General features: G+C 47.2%; 1 protein-coding gene across 2 annotated transcripts in view; it reads left to right on the top strand.

The window, feature by feature from the left end:
- The window catches only part of PEX14 (peroxisomal biogenesis factor 14), a 146,955-nt gene that overhangs the window by 8,086 nt on the left and 123,082 nt on the right, over positions 1–15,787 (top strand). For both annotated transcript variants that reach the window (XM_072608832.1, XM_072608831.1), the window contains exon 2: positions 7,360–7,407. In XM_072608832.1, the coding sequence (XP_072464933.1) occupies positions 7,360–7,407 (48 nt within the window). The remainder of the gene's footprint in view (positions 1–7,359; positions 7,408–15,787) is intronic.

The raw sequence follows: 15,787 nt of genomic DNA on the forward strand, positions 1-15,787 counted from the left end.
CCCTTACCCACAGGAGCTGTTTCTGTCTCCTAGCCTTATCCCTGTGCCCCCTTCTGCTCAAGCAGCCAGCTGGCTTCAGGCTCTCATCACCTCTTCCCTAGACTGATTGCACCAGCCTCTTACCTGGTCTCTCCTGGCTGCCACCCACCCACCCCCTGCTGTGACTGGGCTACTCCCCTGCCCTGACCTACTCCATTGGTTCCCTGTTGTTTCTTTGATCTAGTAGAAAATCTGGAGTTTTCAAACCCTTCCCAATTGGACCCTAACCTCTTATGGGGCATCGCTGCCCATTCTCTGCTCTGCAATCTGACCAGACTGTCCTTTTCTCTGTTCCGCCTCTCTCTGGCTGCCTCTCCACTCTAGGTGACCTCCCTGATCACCTTTGCCTCATTCTCTTTGAGAAGCTGTTCCAAAACCTTTCATGATCCCCCAAGTATCTGGCTTATTTTTGGAGTTGCTGTCTTTCTGTTTATTCTGTACATACTTACATTTGTGTTTGTATCTTTCCATTGGAATGGAGGCTCCTTCTGAGTAGGGAGTGTTTTGTTGTTTGTGTGTGTCCCTGTGCTTGGTCCATAGTAGGTGCTTTATAAATACTTGGTGATTGCTTGATCGCCTTTACAAGTTTCAAGCCCTAAGTAGGTAGGATCATTTGTGGAGCATTATTAGGAAAGTATGGGTCTCCATAGGCACTGGATTAGGTGAACCCTGTGAGCCACAGTGACAGCATGCTTGTACAGCCAGGAAGTGGCCCAGTAAGACCCCTGTAACCTAAAGTTCTGCCTGGAGTGTCGTGGTAGGGATCTCTGCGGCTCCTCAAAGACAGTGCTCCAGTCAGTAGGTACCGCCAGAGGCCCTTACCTGATCCCACCTTTGCTTAAATGCAGAGTTGTCTGTAGGAATATTTCTGGGATTCTCCTTGAGAGTAGGGATTGTTTCATTCTTTGTGCTACAGCCCTAGCACGTTGCTTGCCTCCTAGTAGGCATTTACTAAATGCTTCTTAATTGATTGACTTAATTCCCTGTTGAAGATACTGAGTTTTTTTCATTCTTGGAAAAAGAATCTCTCAGGTTAGAAACAACTTTGTGTTTTTTTGCAAAGAGGGGAGTGCACCCTGTTCATCTTGCCTCAGGGGCTTCTCACCTGCTTTGCCAAGAAAGTCCTGTCTGTACCCAGTTCTGAGGGCTGGCTTCAGATGGTCTGGGATCCTGAAGACTCATGAAGCCCCTTTGGAGCCCAGAGATTGCTCCCTGTTGAAAAAGCCCTAGGCCTTCTGTCTGTCCCTCTTCATTGCTGCCCTGGGGGAGGGGGGTTCAAACCCTTAATAACTACCTCTTACCTGGACCGTTGCAATAGCTTCTTTAAAAAGTTATTCATGTCTTTAGTTTTTACATCACTGGAATTTCTACCAGTTACTTTTCTCCTTTCCTCTTCTAGATACCAGTTCCATATGACAAATAATAAAGGGAAAGGAGTCAGAAAAACTGATCAGTAAATCAAAAAAGGTTGAAAATGTATGTAGTGAACCTTTCTTGTGGCTGTCCTACCTCTGCAGGGGCTGGGGGAAGGGCCTCGTGTCTCTTCCTTGGCCCTGCTTGCTTTTTATAATTCTGTAATATTTGATGTATGTGTGTGAGTGTGTATGTATGTGAGTGTGTGTGAATGTATGTGTGTGAGAGAGTATGTGAGTGTGTTTGAGTGTGTGTGTGTGTTGAGTGTATGTGAGTCTGTGCATGTGAGTGTGTGTGTGTGTGTGTTTGCTCCTTCCATTTACCTTGTCATGTTCTTCGTGTGTGCTGTTTTCTTGCCTCTGCTTCTTTCACTCTGTATCTGATCTCGTAGCTCTTTCCCTTCAGTAAGCTCTTAGCTGGACCTCTTGCTTCTAGGTTCTTTACTCCTCTAACAGTCCTTTTACACACTGCTGCCACATTACTCTGTTCATATCATCTCTGCTCTTTGTCACTGTCTCCCTCACTCCCTTAAAAAACCTTCAGCAGCTCATCATGAAATGAAATCCAAGCTCCTTAGCCTTGATATTCAAAGCTTATCCCAAACTGATGCTCTCTTACCTTTCCAACTTTAGTTCCCGTTATCCTGTTTCGTATAATCTGAATCTGCCAGGTGGTGTTCCACATCATTCCTAAGCCCCACACTCCCCTGCTGTTAGTCCTTTTCTCTGTTATCATTCTGTTGTTTAAAGTTCAGCTCAATTCCATCCCCTCTGTGAAACTTTTCATATTCTTCCAGAGGCCCTCATCACAGTATGTCTTCTGTTATAACTACTTATGGAGACACCTCCTTTCTCCTGCCCAACCTTTTGTGGGTCATGGATCTTTGGTAGTGTCTGCTGGAGCTTCAGGCTCCTTCTTGAAATGCATAAAATCAAAAGAGATTTCCAAAGTAACCAATCATTGAATAAGGATCTAATTTGTTTCCCATCTAAGTTCACAACCCTCCTGAGATCTCTCCAAGTGCCCCTTGGGGTGTCCTGGGCTAGGCTGAAAGCCCCTGGATGACAAGGACAGCGCCCTTCTCCTTTTCCTTCCTCCCTGACACTCCCTCTTTCATCCAGTGACACTGGGCTCCTGGCCTTTCCATGAACAAGACACTGTGTCTCTCAGCTCCAGACAGTCTCTAGTTATTCTCCATGCCTAGAACCATCTCCCTCATCTGCCATGGATACTGACCTCCCTGGCTTCCTCTGAGTCCGACCTAAAATCCCACCTTCTCCAGGAAGCCTTTCCAGCCTTCCCTCTGTTAATTATCTCCTGTCTATCCTGTGACATACCTTGCTTATTGTCTCTCCCATTAGATTGTAAGTTGCTTGAGGAAGAGGAAGGACCGTCTTTTACCTCTTTTTGCTTAGCACATAGTAGGTGCTTAATAAATGTTTATTGATTGATTGATGTTTATTGATGACTTTTGTTTTTACACCACACATCACATTCATTTGTAAGACTATTCCATTCTTCTACCCCTCCCCCAGGCTTTTCCTTGTGAGAGTTTTTGAATACATAGTTAAGTGAAGTCAGCTGACACATCTGACTCCCACAGCCCCACCTCACTGATGAAGGGAAGGAGGAGATACCGTTGTCCCACAGTATCCCTTGGTTGTGGTCTCTCCTTTTGGTTTGTTAGAGTCATCGCGTATGTTGTTTTCCTGCTTCTGCTGACTTTCCTTGAGTTCATTTAAGACAGCATGTTATTCATTGTTGTCTACCTCAGAGTGCCTTACACACAGGAAATGAAATGATTGTTAGATGAATGAATGAGTTGTGTTTTGAGAAAAAGGTCTTCTAGGTTATGGTTATAATTGAGTGGAGGGAGGATAGTTCAGTCAGTCAATCATTTAATCATTTAAACACCTACTATGTGCCAGACTCGATGCTAAGCACTTGGGAGTCAAAGAAAGGCAAAAGTCAGTTTCTGCCCTCAAGGAACTCAAAGTCTAATGGGAGAGACAACATGAAAATGACTGTGAACAGTTTCTGTCAGGACAGGGAATGATCCAGGAGAACTGGGGAAGGCTTCTCCAAGAAGGAAGCCAGGACAGCCAGGAGATGAAGAAGAGTTTAGAGCATTCATTCCATGCTTGAGTGACGAGCGGTAAAAATGCCTGGGGAGGGAAGATGGTGCAAAAGCCTGGAGAGTGTAGGAGGTGGAGGTCAAGGGTTTGGAATGCCAAGCAGGATTGCTTATTTGGTCCCAGAGGTGATAGGGAGCTGAGGCTGGCTCAGACCTGTGCTTCTGGGAGATTAAAGTGACTGCCAAGTGGAAGATGGATGGGAGGGAGAGAGGCTTGAGATAGTCTGATCAAGGGGGATGGCGAGGGAGGCGGATAAATTCAGTTCAGCAAATATTAAGCATTGACCATGTGCAGGGGAAGCACTTGGGATACAAACCAAAAAAGAGCTGTCCTTGCCCACCCAGAGGCTAATGGTGTGTTTTGTTTAGAATGACCGAGGCTGCTTAATAGACTCCTTGTAGTCAGCTTTTGATGATTTGCAAAAAGTGAGGGAAGCCTGCTTGAAGTCAACTGACTTGGGGAGATTGTTGACTTAAATGACTTTTCAGAATGTTCCCTTGCAGAAGGGCAGTTTGGGAAGCCGAGCATCTCTGTTCACATTTCCTGGAGCTAGTTGCCTTGCTCTCCAACAGTATGACCCCCATTGGCTGGTTTCCTGGGGCAGCTGCGTGGTAGGAGAAGTTGAAGTTGGGGACCTGGGTGCAAGGAGACTTCATCTCAGTTTCTGTTTGAGTGGGAGAAGGGGCTTGGATTGGATGATTCCAGCTCAATCAATCAATCAGTCGGCAGTTTAGTAAGCTCTGACTGTGTGCCCCTAGATTTTTGTGATGCTTTCAGAGGTGGACAGTGGCCCAGGTCTAGGGGCAGAATAGAAGCCACAGAGATAAGATTTAGACTGAATATAAAGCAGAATTTTCAGCTAATAGCCAACTCAGAATGGAGTGGCTTGCCCCATGTGGTGGTGAACTCCTCCTCCCTAGAGGTTGGATGGTCCCTTGTTGGAACTGTTGGAGAGGGGATTTGGGGTCAAAAAATGGATTAACCCAGTTGGGCATTGGGAACCTATCCAGTTCTGAGATTCTGTGATAGTGCTTTATTGGTGGAAGTCAATTAAGCAGCCAAGAACATTGTGAGATGCTGGGGATACAGAGAAAAATGGAGGCTTCGGTGCCTTCGGAGGAAGAGAGAACACTTGCACAAATAGGTCATTGTTTTGAGGGAATGGTACCAGCAAGGGCTTCCTGGAGGGGGTGTCATGAGCAGAATTTTGACAGAAATCAGGGTGTGTACTGGACATGAAGGGTGGCCATGGTCTTCTCACACTGTATTCTCCTCTACATGCCCTGAGCCGGTGACATGCCCTTTTTGTAGTTCCCCCAACATGATTCCCCATTTGCCATCTCTGTGCTCTAAACCTGGGATGCTGTCTTCCTCTTACTTCCCTGACTTCTTCAGAACTCAGCTCCCATCCCAACCATTCCAGGAGCCTTTCTACCCCATTAGCCAGCTAGTATCTCCCCAAGACTTTCATGACTTCTGTCCCTATCTTGTGTGCAGCTTAGGTCTTTACATCTTGTTTCACCCATTAGAAGGAAGGGATAGCATTATTTGGCCTTTATTGATAAAGCCATTGCTTAGCACAGTGTGCACACATAGTAAGTGTTTAATAAAGTCTTGTTGACCTGATTTGGCCAGATTGTAGGGTGTGTGAATGTTGGGTTATGAAGATAAGTTGGGATCTGTTGTAAAGGATTTTAAAAGGTAAACAGAGGAGCTTGCTTTGGATCCTGGAGGATGGGGGGGTGTCAATGGAGTTTATTATATAGAGAAATTATCTGTTCAATTGTTGTCCAGTTATTTCAGTTGTGTCTGTCTCTTCTGACCCCATTTGGGATTTTCTTAGCAAAGATAATGGAGTAGTTTTTTCCATTTTCTTCTTCAGTTTATTTTACAGATGAGGAAACTGAGGCAGACGAGGGGAAGTGACTTGCTCATGGTCACACCTCCAGTGAGTGTCTGAGGCCATATTTGAACTCAGGTCTTCCTGACTCAAAGCCTGGTGCTCTATCCACTGTGCCACCCAGCTGCCCTGCTATATTCAGGCCTGTCCTTCATAAAGGAACATCCCTTTGGCAGCTGAGTGGGTGATGGAACTGATCAGGGAGAGACTTGAGGTTGTTGTAGCGGTTCAGAAAAGTGTCAGTGTCTCCTGTGAGAGTTGTGGCTGCATGAGGAGGAGGGGATGAACAAGAGACTGTGGAGGGAAAGATGGCAACATTAGACAAGTGATGGACTGTGTGGAGCAAAGAAGAGTTAGGGGTGAAGGATCACACTGGGGTTGGGAGCAGGGAGGGGGTTCTGGGAGGGCAGAGTGAATCTGGGAGGAAACGTCGTGAGTTCTGTTCTGCACTTGGTGGGCTTAAGAAGCCTCTGGAACATCCAGTTGGAAATATCCACTTGGCAGAGAGATGGATGTAGAAATCATCTTCATAGCTATGATGATTAAACCTACAGGGCTGATTGGGTGGCTCAGTGAAAGAACTGAGAGAAGCCTTTGGTTCTAGGGCTGGGCTGGTGAACCTGCAACCTCCAGGCCACATGTGGTTCTAGGGTATTGGGAATGGGACATCACTCATTTACTGAGGACGTTAAGGTTTAGCAAGTGCCTTTTCCAGCAATCATGTGATGTAGGTTAAGTGAGCATCATTAGCTCCATTTTATAGGTGGGAAAACTGAAGTTGAAATGAGCTGCTGAAGTCTGTAGTAAGTGAAAGTGTCTGAATTCTAGCTTTGGTCCCTGGGCTCCAGGCCTAGACCTCTTTCCACCTAACCCCTCTGTCCTGTGTTTGGGATGATCATGACAGAACCCTTTGCTGCCTCTGGGCCTTGGGCCTGTGAGAACAGTATTAAGCCTGCCTGGCCCTCATGTCAAAGGAGGGCCGCCTTAAGCAGGACACATCTTGGCAAGAAGGAACATTCAGTGGTTCTGGGGTGTGGAGGATGGCTCTTGAGGCACGGACCCTGATTGCAGATCATTGGAATAAGCCTGAATCCCGAATTCCTTTGGTCACAGTTTCCTTAAGAAAATAGCCCAAACCTGGCTTTGTTTTAGGTTTCCCTGGAGCCTTATTTTTCTCTGTCCAGGGCAGACACATTGCAAACCAACTGTGAGAGCCCTGGGGAACATTCACCCCACTTCCTCCTGTGTGGTGATATTCTCACTGGCAGATGATGAAAGAGGGAGAGTGAGTAATGAGGAATTGGAGCAGACATCGGCCTCCTGTCTTCCTCATGCCAACCCTAGGATGGGCACCAGGAGGAGGCTGTACCCTGGAATCCCTAGCATTTCCCCAGACCCAGCAGCTGTGGGCAGCTGGGGCCCTCTTGTGGCCAAAGCCCATTCTTCCCAGTGTGATTGCAGTTCAAGGTTGGGTGTAATCTAGGGATGGAGGGAGAGGGAGAGAGGATGGCCTGGCCCACGCCCTGGATCCTCTGCCAGACAGAATGACTATCCCCTGAGTGTGCCTGTCCCTCCTCTACCTTTGCTCAGACTCTTCATGGAGAGGCATCTTGGAATGGCGGAAAGAGCATGAAACTGAGCTGGGAGACTGGGGTCTGCAGCTTGGACCTGGTGCTTCCTGGCTGTTGGACCCTAGGCCTTCCATCCGCTTTGTCATACTCCTGCCCTGCTACTCTAGCTGTGGACCTCAGCACACACCCTGGGGTTACAAAGTCAGATTGCACTTGGGGGGCAGGGCTCCACCATATTCTGGACTGGGGTGTCCAGTGGGTGGCGCTGTCATCTTACTTTTGTCTTTCTTTTTCTTTGCAGCCCAGCTCTACCCCAGAAAACGGAAATGTGGTGCCTCGGAAACCCCTTGTGAGTCCCCAAGATGGGTATTGTTTCCTTTCAGATAATGAACTCCTTCTTCACTCTAAATCTGTGATCCTGTGAATTCAAATGCTTTGTGAGCTTTTTTAAAACAACATTGTAGCTTGATGCACTTTTGTTGTAGTTCAATCCCTTTAAAGAATGCAGCTCTTCTACTCAGGCAAACCCTCACAGTCCATGGCCTCTCATCTCTCACCTCCCCCTGCTTCCTACAGTAGAGGATGGGACATGTGTCAGATCTCTGCTGATTCGAGGCCAAGTATTTGTCGGCAGGGAGGTCAGCCACCCTAGGAGCACACTCTGGTGTGCTCCACGTGTGGTGTGCTCTTTGGCTGGGAATATTTCAGGCACGGCCCAGGATCTCTGGGTTCGAGCTCATTGACCAGCCAGCCTGGGCTCCAAGAGCCATCCCTGGCTTCATGTCTCTGGGCTCACCAGCCTTCCCCATGTCTTCTGTGATCTTCACTGGCAGCACTGTCTATAGGCCAGGCCTCTCCTCTCCAGGGGCAGCCTGAGGTGGTCGCTCTCCATGGTCTGGTCTCTTTTGTCGTCACCTGGTTGTCTGGGTCCATACTTGGGCTCTGTCCTTCCCTCCCTGAAGGGCGTTCTTGGTTCTCTTTGTGTCTTTCCCAGCACCGTCTACATGACTGGGGGAGGGTGGGGGGTTTCAGCCTTGTCACCCACCATCCCTTCCTCATTCTCTTTGACCACCTCCTAGTCTGTGAACTCACCCTGTTCTTTCTCACCTCTACCGCTCCCTCTGCCTGAGATACCTTCCTCCTTCCTTCTGTCTCTGGGACTGCTACTGGTCCTTCAAAATCTGTCTCAGATGTCACCTCCTCCACAAAGCCTGCCCGTATCCCTTGGCTGACAGTTACCCTTGCCCTCAGACTTCATATAGCACTTGTTTGCACCTCTAATGAACTGAGGGATTATTGTTTATGATCTGTGTATATATTCAGAGATGTACGTCTACATAGACACACACACACAGACACACAGGATCCAGGAGGACTGGGACCATGTGTTTTCTGAATTTGTATTTCCTCTAGCCAGATGCTTTCATAAAATCAAGTCCTGTTCCAGGAAGCAGTGGAGGTGCTTAGTGTGGGGTGGTCTTCTCCCCAGCAGATGATCTAAAAGGATGCCTTTCTGTATCCAACCCATGGCCCATTCTAAGAGGGCAGTGTAGCGCCCAGCTGGTCTTGGCCCCCCAGTGCCTTAGCCACCCACCAGTGTCCACATAGATCCTTCTCGCGTCTACTGGGATGGTCCTGGTGGCTGAGACCCTCTAAAGGAGAAGACCAGTTTAGGGGCCCTAGTATATCTTCTTAGGATCTGCCCAGACTTCCATAACCTTGGTGCCACGGACACGTTTTGGACACGTCTGAATGCTGCTTCTCTTAAAAGCTTTCTTCAGTACTTACCTTTTTCACTCCTTGAGCTGTAGGTTTTTCAGTTGGATCTATGATGTAATCAGTGTGAGAAACTTCCTCCACCAGTGTAAATCAGCAGCTTGTGTGTCACTTTCAGTCTTAGAGTTATGGATTCATTCAAGTTACATGACTTGTCCAGGGTCACACAACCAGAATGTGTCAGAGGGATGATGAGAGTTTTAATCTTTCTGACTTCCAAAGGCAGCCTCCCTAGGACAGGGGTGTCCTTTGGGAGTGAAGGTGGTATCTGTGCAGAAGGTTAGATAGGATGTTGTTCCCTGCTGTAACAGAACTTAGACCTTGGGCAGAGACACAGAATGGGGATGAACATTTAATTTATCCAGAGCTTTATCAATTTTGAAGATGACTGACTGCTTACCTCCCAGTAACCCCATGATATAGGCCTGTCTTTTTTTTAGAGAAGAGGATATTGAGATGGAGAGGAGTTCCGTGCCTTGGCCAGGTTCACCAAGTTGGGAAGCATCAAAACTAGAATTTGGATCTGCTTCACCAGGCTGCCCTCTGATTCACTATGCTGCCTGAGAAGTATCCTAAAGAGGTTCGAAACAAACTGTCACTGGGGAAGTGGATGACTATAAACATTTCTGTTCAACAGATTTATCAGTTACTTGAATGAAGACGTAGATAACATACTTACCAGATTTGTAGACAATTTGGAGCCGGCTAGGCTAACTGCCAAAGATTTTGATAGAACAGAAGGATGGACCAAATCCAGTCAAATGAGATTGATTAGGGATACATGTAAACCCTTTTGCTTCCAGGATGATTAGACCACAGTTCATGTGAACAAGGTTCTACCTCCTTGGAAAGATTGGGAGAAGGACTTAGCAGAGGACAAGGAATTGTGAAGAAGGAAGGAGGAGGAAGAGGGCTTGAGCTGTGGAAGAAGAAAGACTTGAGATGACAGTTGGTAAGGGGATAAGAGCTTAATCAGGGAAGTAAAAGGAGGCAGGTATGTTTGTCACAAGTGCTCACCTGACTGGAAGCGTGATCACCTGGCCGTTGGAGATGCTCCATGCACCTGCCACAGCAGGTGTCCCAGGGAGCCCTTAGTCACAACTCTGAGGACTGAAGACTGAGGATCTCACATCCAGCAAATTTGGAGGGCAGGGAAACATTGGCAGTGACCTGCATGGAGATGGGATTCTTCTACTTCTGTTTCTGTACAGCTGAGCCCTGAAAGTACAAGCTGATCTTCTTCGAGGAGAAACGATGGGTGCTGATGGATGCTCTGAAGGAGAAGACAGTGTCCCTGTGAGCCACAGAAGGGATTAAACTTGTAAACAAAGCAGGGAATGGCATCTAAAGAGAGAGCAGTTGTGACCTGTGCCAGGTGACTAGAAGACTGAAGGGTGAAATGCAGAGAAGGGGAAGGAGAAGCCAAGAATCCCTAGGGAGCCTCCTCCAGAAGGAGGGACCTTGGTGCGGGGCCCAGGAGGCAGCTGCTCAAGGGAGGGTGTGGGTTGTGGGTGCCTGGGCTTTCACCAAGAGTCAGGGACCCAGTTAGCTCTTTGTTGACCTGATAGCAACCATCTAAAAATGTCAAAGTAAAAGTATCTCCTTGTGTGGGGCATGTATCCAAGACATGACAAAGAACTTCCCAAGGCTTATCAAGGTAGTCACTGCTCTCTACTTGTGTTAATTCCTGTGGACTCAAATGGAACCAACAAAAGCAGTCTAGGAAGCATTATCAGGGATGGAAGTCTTGAACAAGCAATGAAAGACTATCAGGACCTAGGTGGTGTCTTCATGACAGCATGGGCTTCAGAAGAAAACAGCTGGTTAACAAGATGATCTTGGAAAATTGAATTTGTGTTCCTGGAGTACAGTTTAACGTATTAAGAATGACAGCTTCTTGGCACCTAGCAAAAGGTGGTCAGAATGCTTTGCCTGGAGACTTACAAATCTAATCAGAAAGTCTTTAAACTATGGAGAAGGGGGGAAGAACAGAGTGCCTCTGGACATTAACTAAGGTAGATCTTGCTATGAACATAGTTACTGTTATAGGAGGAATTGCTGTAAATACAGCCTGAAGTTCATAGGAGGCAAAAACCCAAGAAAGAAACCAGTGCTGAAATCCTCTGTTCTACATGCCTGTACACACAGTCGCAAGATACTAGCAGGAGTAACTGGAGATGCCACTGTAAGGAAGGTAGGTTTGATCTTCTCAGTGTGACTGAGACTCAGGGAGAGGAGATTTGTAACAAGAATATGACTTGGGGCTGACAGAGTTTATCATTGGGGGCGGGATGTGAGTGCTGGAGTGGAGCTATATGTAAGTTGTCTACACAAGGAAGGAAATCCAGGAGCCAGCCCAAGAAAGCATGGAGATCTCATGTGAGTTAGGCCACTGAAGGCAGAATCAGCTGTGACTCTCTCATTAGTATTGTAGATGCTCACCTGGAAGGCACAGAGGCTTGATACAGCAGCAATGGGGAACTCCAGTTATCTGGACATTTGTTTGTTGGCAATGCACTTTTCCAAAATAGCTAATGTTTTCTTGACTTGCCTTAATCATAAATTCATCCTTTCCAAGTTAGTGGAACCAACAAGGAAAAGTCCTGTCTTGGATCTGATTCTCACTAGAAGATGTTTAATCTAGAGAAGAAATAGATCAAGGAGAACATGATCGCTATCTTCTGGTATTTGAAGGTCTGTCATGTGGAAGAGGGGTTCACACTTGTTCTACAGAAGTGGGAGCAAGGGTGTTGTGCACACGTGGTAAAGAAGCTAGTTTAGGTTCAGTGTCAGAGAAAACTTTGTAACTGTGAGGGCTGTCCCAAAGGGAAATGGACTATCTGGAGATATGCTGGCTCCTTCCTCACGAGCAGTCTTCCAGGGGCTGCTGGATGACTGTTTGTTAGGTATAAGGAGGGATTCTTGTTGAGTTCTGGGTTGGACTAGATTGTCTCTGAGGCACCTTCCAACTCTGTGATTCTGACCTGGGAAATTTAGGATTAGGATGCTAATGCTATGGCTCAGCAATCCTAAGATGGCAGCCCAAGTGGTGAAAACTCCCTCAGGATGCTAGTGTCCACAGTGAGGGAGGTGATGTTGGCAGTACTGAGTTTGGTTTGGAGGACCTGATTTAGGTATGGCATTGACAAACCAGAGCATACGCAGAAGAGGGCATTTGGATGGTGAGGAACGTGGAAACTATTCCCCCTGAGGACCATCCCCCCTGCTTAGCCTAGAGAGAGATGAGAAGGCTTTTAAGGGGGTCAGGGCATGGAAGGGCTGTCATGTGTAAGGAGTTAGTCTTGTTCTGCTTGGCTCTAGGAGCAGTGAGTGGAATTGCTGGAGAGGCAGGCAGAGATGCAGTTTTGTGCAAGGAAAGAGGCCCTGACAGCTGCAGAATCTGAGAGCCCTTTAATACAGCTGGTGCCTGAACAAGAATTCCCTCAACCTTGTACCCAGAAAGTGGTGGGTTATATTAGAGGTATCCAAAGGCAAAATAGAATGACTTGCCACAGAAGCTCAATAAGTATGTATTAAGCGCCTATTGTTTGCCTGGCACTGGGTTAAGTGTTGGGGACACCAAGAAAGACAAGACAATTGCTGCCGACAAGGGTTCCCACTGTACTTGGGGAGACCTGTGTAAACACCTGCGTACACATAGTCTGAGAGCGCCCTCCTTCTTGCTGAGGATGGCAAGTAGAGGCTGAGTGACCACACCTGGGAGATTCCTGTGTGGGGATGGGTTAAATCAGATAGCTGCTAAGGTCTCTCTCACCTTGGATATTCTGTGGGAACACAGGCCTCCTTCCCCAGGTGTCACCTTCTGTTGCAGAGGTAGATCTGGGCAGAGAGCGGCTCACCATGTTCCTGATGATGCACATTCTCCTAGGTCTCTGTTCCTCTCCTGGGTTCCTTTCATGGCTGTTTTCTTGCTACTCTCGGCATCTGCCTATTGTTTGGTTTTATTTTTATTTCTTTCTTTTCCGGGAGGCTCTGAGCAGTCTTCAAACCCTGGTAGTCTGCGATCGTCCAGAGTTCAGACTCACTCTCTCCAGGCCAACTTCACAATTACCTTATATTTAATTAATATTTTTTCCCCTCTTTACATACTTACAGCATAATTGCTCAGAGGAAAGAAAACACATAGCAGCAATTCATATATATATAAAAAAAAACAATAATTAAAAAAAAACCCGAAATAAACTCCCATCTCATTGCGGCTGATCCTGTGAGTTGGGTAATTAGGGCCCTATTAAAAGTGGACCCTTTCTCCTTCCCCCCTTTTTTTCTTATTAATTTTTCTATATTAAACTCCCACAGTCTCTCAGTCATGTCCTTATTGCTTTTGGCCCAGCATTTGCAGAAGCCTGATTAAATGAGGGGCACCAGCAGTGATGGCTAGCCCTGGGTGAGCTGCCTCCACCTCTCGGGGAGCTGCCTCCACCTCTCGGGATGCTGCCTTCAAGAGCCCAGGGATTCACAGCAGAGAGGCCAGTGGGCTGGGATGGCAGACTGCCCAGGGAGAGTTAATAGTTTAGAGCCGGTGGGGAATGGAGGATGCAAGAAGCAGCCAGAAGTGGGCCCGAGCTAGGAGGGAGGCTGTGGATGGCAGCTGGCAAGACCCTTCCTGCTGAAGGAATGCTTAATGAGTAGGTCCCTGGTGGGAAGGGGCAGCCTTTGGAGGTCTACATAGAGCGAACCACAGAGATCCTGCTCTGTTGAGGACTCGTTCTTGGAAGTCAAGTCAGTGGGTATTTTGATAATGCCTCATGCCAGATGCTGAGGGGCTCACACAAGAGGAAGTCTGTAGGGAGGGGGTCTGTGGTCAGTCAGTGAAGAAGCATTTATGGAGCACCGACACTGCGTTGAGGGCACAGTCTGCCCTCTAGGAGCCCCACAGTGTGACGTGGGAGACAACATGCCAACAACCAAATACATACAAGGTACATAGAGGAGAGGTCAGCTCTGAAGGAAGGTTCCAGCGGTTGTAGAGACCAGGAAAAGCCTCTGTGAGAGGGGGAAGAACTTTCTAGACATGGGGCAGTCATGGATCGGGTGTGGAGTGAGGAGCTAGTGTCATGTGTGAGGACTGTCCAGGAAGCCAGGGGCCCTGGACGTGGAGTGCATGGATAGTGGAGGAGAGAACAGGAAAGGCAGGGGAGGGCTAGGCAGGGAAGGACCTCAGAGCCAAGCAGAGGATTTCATGTTTGATCCTGAAGCAAACTGGGAGCCACTGGGGTTTATTTTTTTAATTGAAAACTTGGAAAATTAATTTCTTCTGTTTTTATATCACTTACATTTCTCCCTTTCCCCTCCCTTTCCTAGAGAGCCACTTCATATAATCAGGAATATTTTTTTTAAAGAAAAAGAGGAAGAAGAGGGAAACAATTAGTAGTAAAACATCTGAGAATATATGCAATATTTCACCCCTGTAGGTAGCCAGTTAAATGGCTCAGTAGATAGAATGACGAGCCTGGACTCAGAAGACGTGAGTTCAGATGTACTCAGACACTTCCTAGTTGTGTGACCCCAGGCAAGTCACTTCACCTCTGTTTGCTCAGTTTCCTCAATTATAAAATGAGATAATTGTTGGGGTCCCTGAAACCCCAGATCCAAGGCTCTTGTCCATCAAGAGACCTTGACCCTGTGAGTAATGAATGTGGCAGGAGGCAGGATGGCAGTCAACTCCGTTTATTCCAGCTAGCTCACATGCATATATAGTCTAGATTATGTGAACACACCTCAGCATATACATTGAACCTATCACCTAACATTTTTCCTTATATGGATGTCTTCTCCACCGCGCACTCAGAACTGTACCCAGAACTGCCACGTTGCCAACAAGGACAAGACCCTTCCTCCTAGCACCATCTAGTTCCACCCCTACTGACAAGCCCCTAGTTTACCTAGGCAGGCTGTCGGTGTAGCGTCCTGCGATGGACAGGGGTCGGCTGTAACTCATCCCGTTATAGATAATTATGCTAACCTCCCAGGTTGTTTTGAGTATCAAATGAAATAATGTTTGTAAAGTACTTAGCACAAAAGTGCTTAGTAAATCTGCTCCTCACTCCTTCCCTCTCTTACTTTCTTCCCCCCTTCTGCAGAGTTGGGGTGGGGGGAGGAGTACCTTTTTCTCTTCTCTGGGACCACTTTGTTGTTTGTAATTTTGCAGTGTTTGCTTTTGATTATTTGTGGTGGTGTTTCATCGTGGTCCCTGTGGGTGTCTCCTTTGGCTCTGCATCAGTTGTTGATCTGTCCATGCTTCCTTGTTTGCATCGCCCATGTCGTTTCCTATTCCATTACATTCAGAGACCACAGTTTGTCCCCCACTCTCCAGCTTATGGGCATTGCCTGGTTTCCACAAAAAGTGCTGCTATAATTACCTGGGCGTATTGGGGGACTCTCTTCTTGTCAGTGCGCTCTTTGGGGCATGTGCCTGTTAGTGAAATCTCTGGGTAAATGGTGTGTATTCGCCCTTCATGCCATCAGAGAAATGATGACATGACCTGCACTTGACTTTGTTCTGAGTGAGGGAGGGCTGTGCAGGTCACCAGCCTCATTTCCCCTCCAGAGCCATCTGAATCCACTGACCACATATTCATTAGGATGCCTGGAGATGACCCAGGATGAGGCGGTTGGGGTTAAGGTCACACAGCTAGTGAGCGTCAAGTGTCTGAGGTGAGATTTGAACTCAGGTCCTCTTGACTCCTGCACTGGTGCTCTATCCACTGTACCACCTGGCTGCCCTGAGTTAAATGATATTGACATTTTAGTCCCTATATTTGCCTAATTCCAAATTTCTTTCCAGAATGTTTTTACTGATTTATAACTTCACCCACAATGCACTAGTGTGCCTGTCTTCCTACAATCACCCCAATATTGACTAACCACTGAAGTTTATTGAGTTGGATGGTGATATGGACCAACCTATGTTTTAGGAAGATCACTTTAGT

Source organism: Notamacropus eugenii, chromosome 5, assembly GCF_028372415.1.
Source record: "Notamacropus eugenii isolate mMacEug1 chromosome 5, mMacEug1.pri_v2, whole genome shotgun sequence".
NCBI lineage: Eukaryota > Metazoa > Chordata > Mammalia > Diprotodontia > Macropodidae > Notamacropus > Notamacropus eugenii.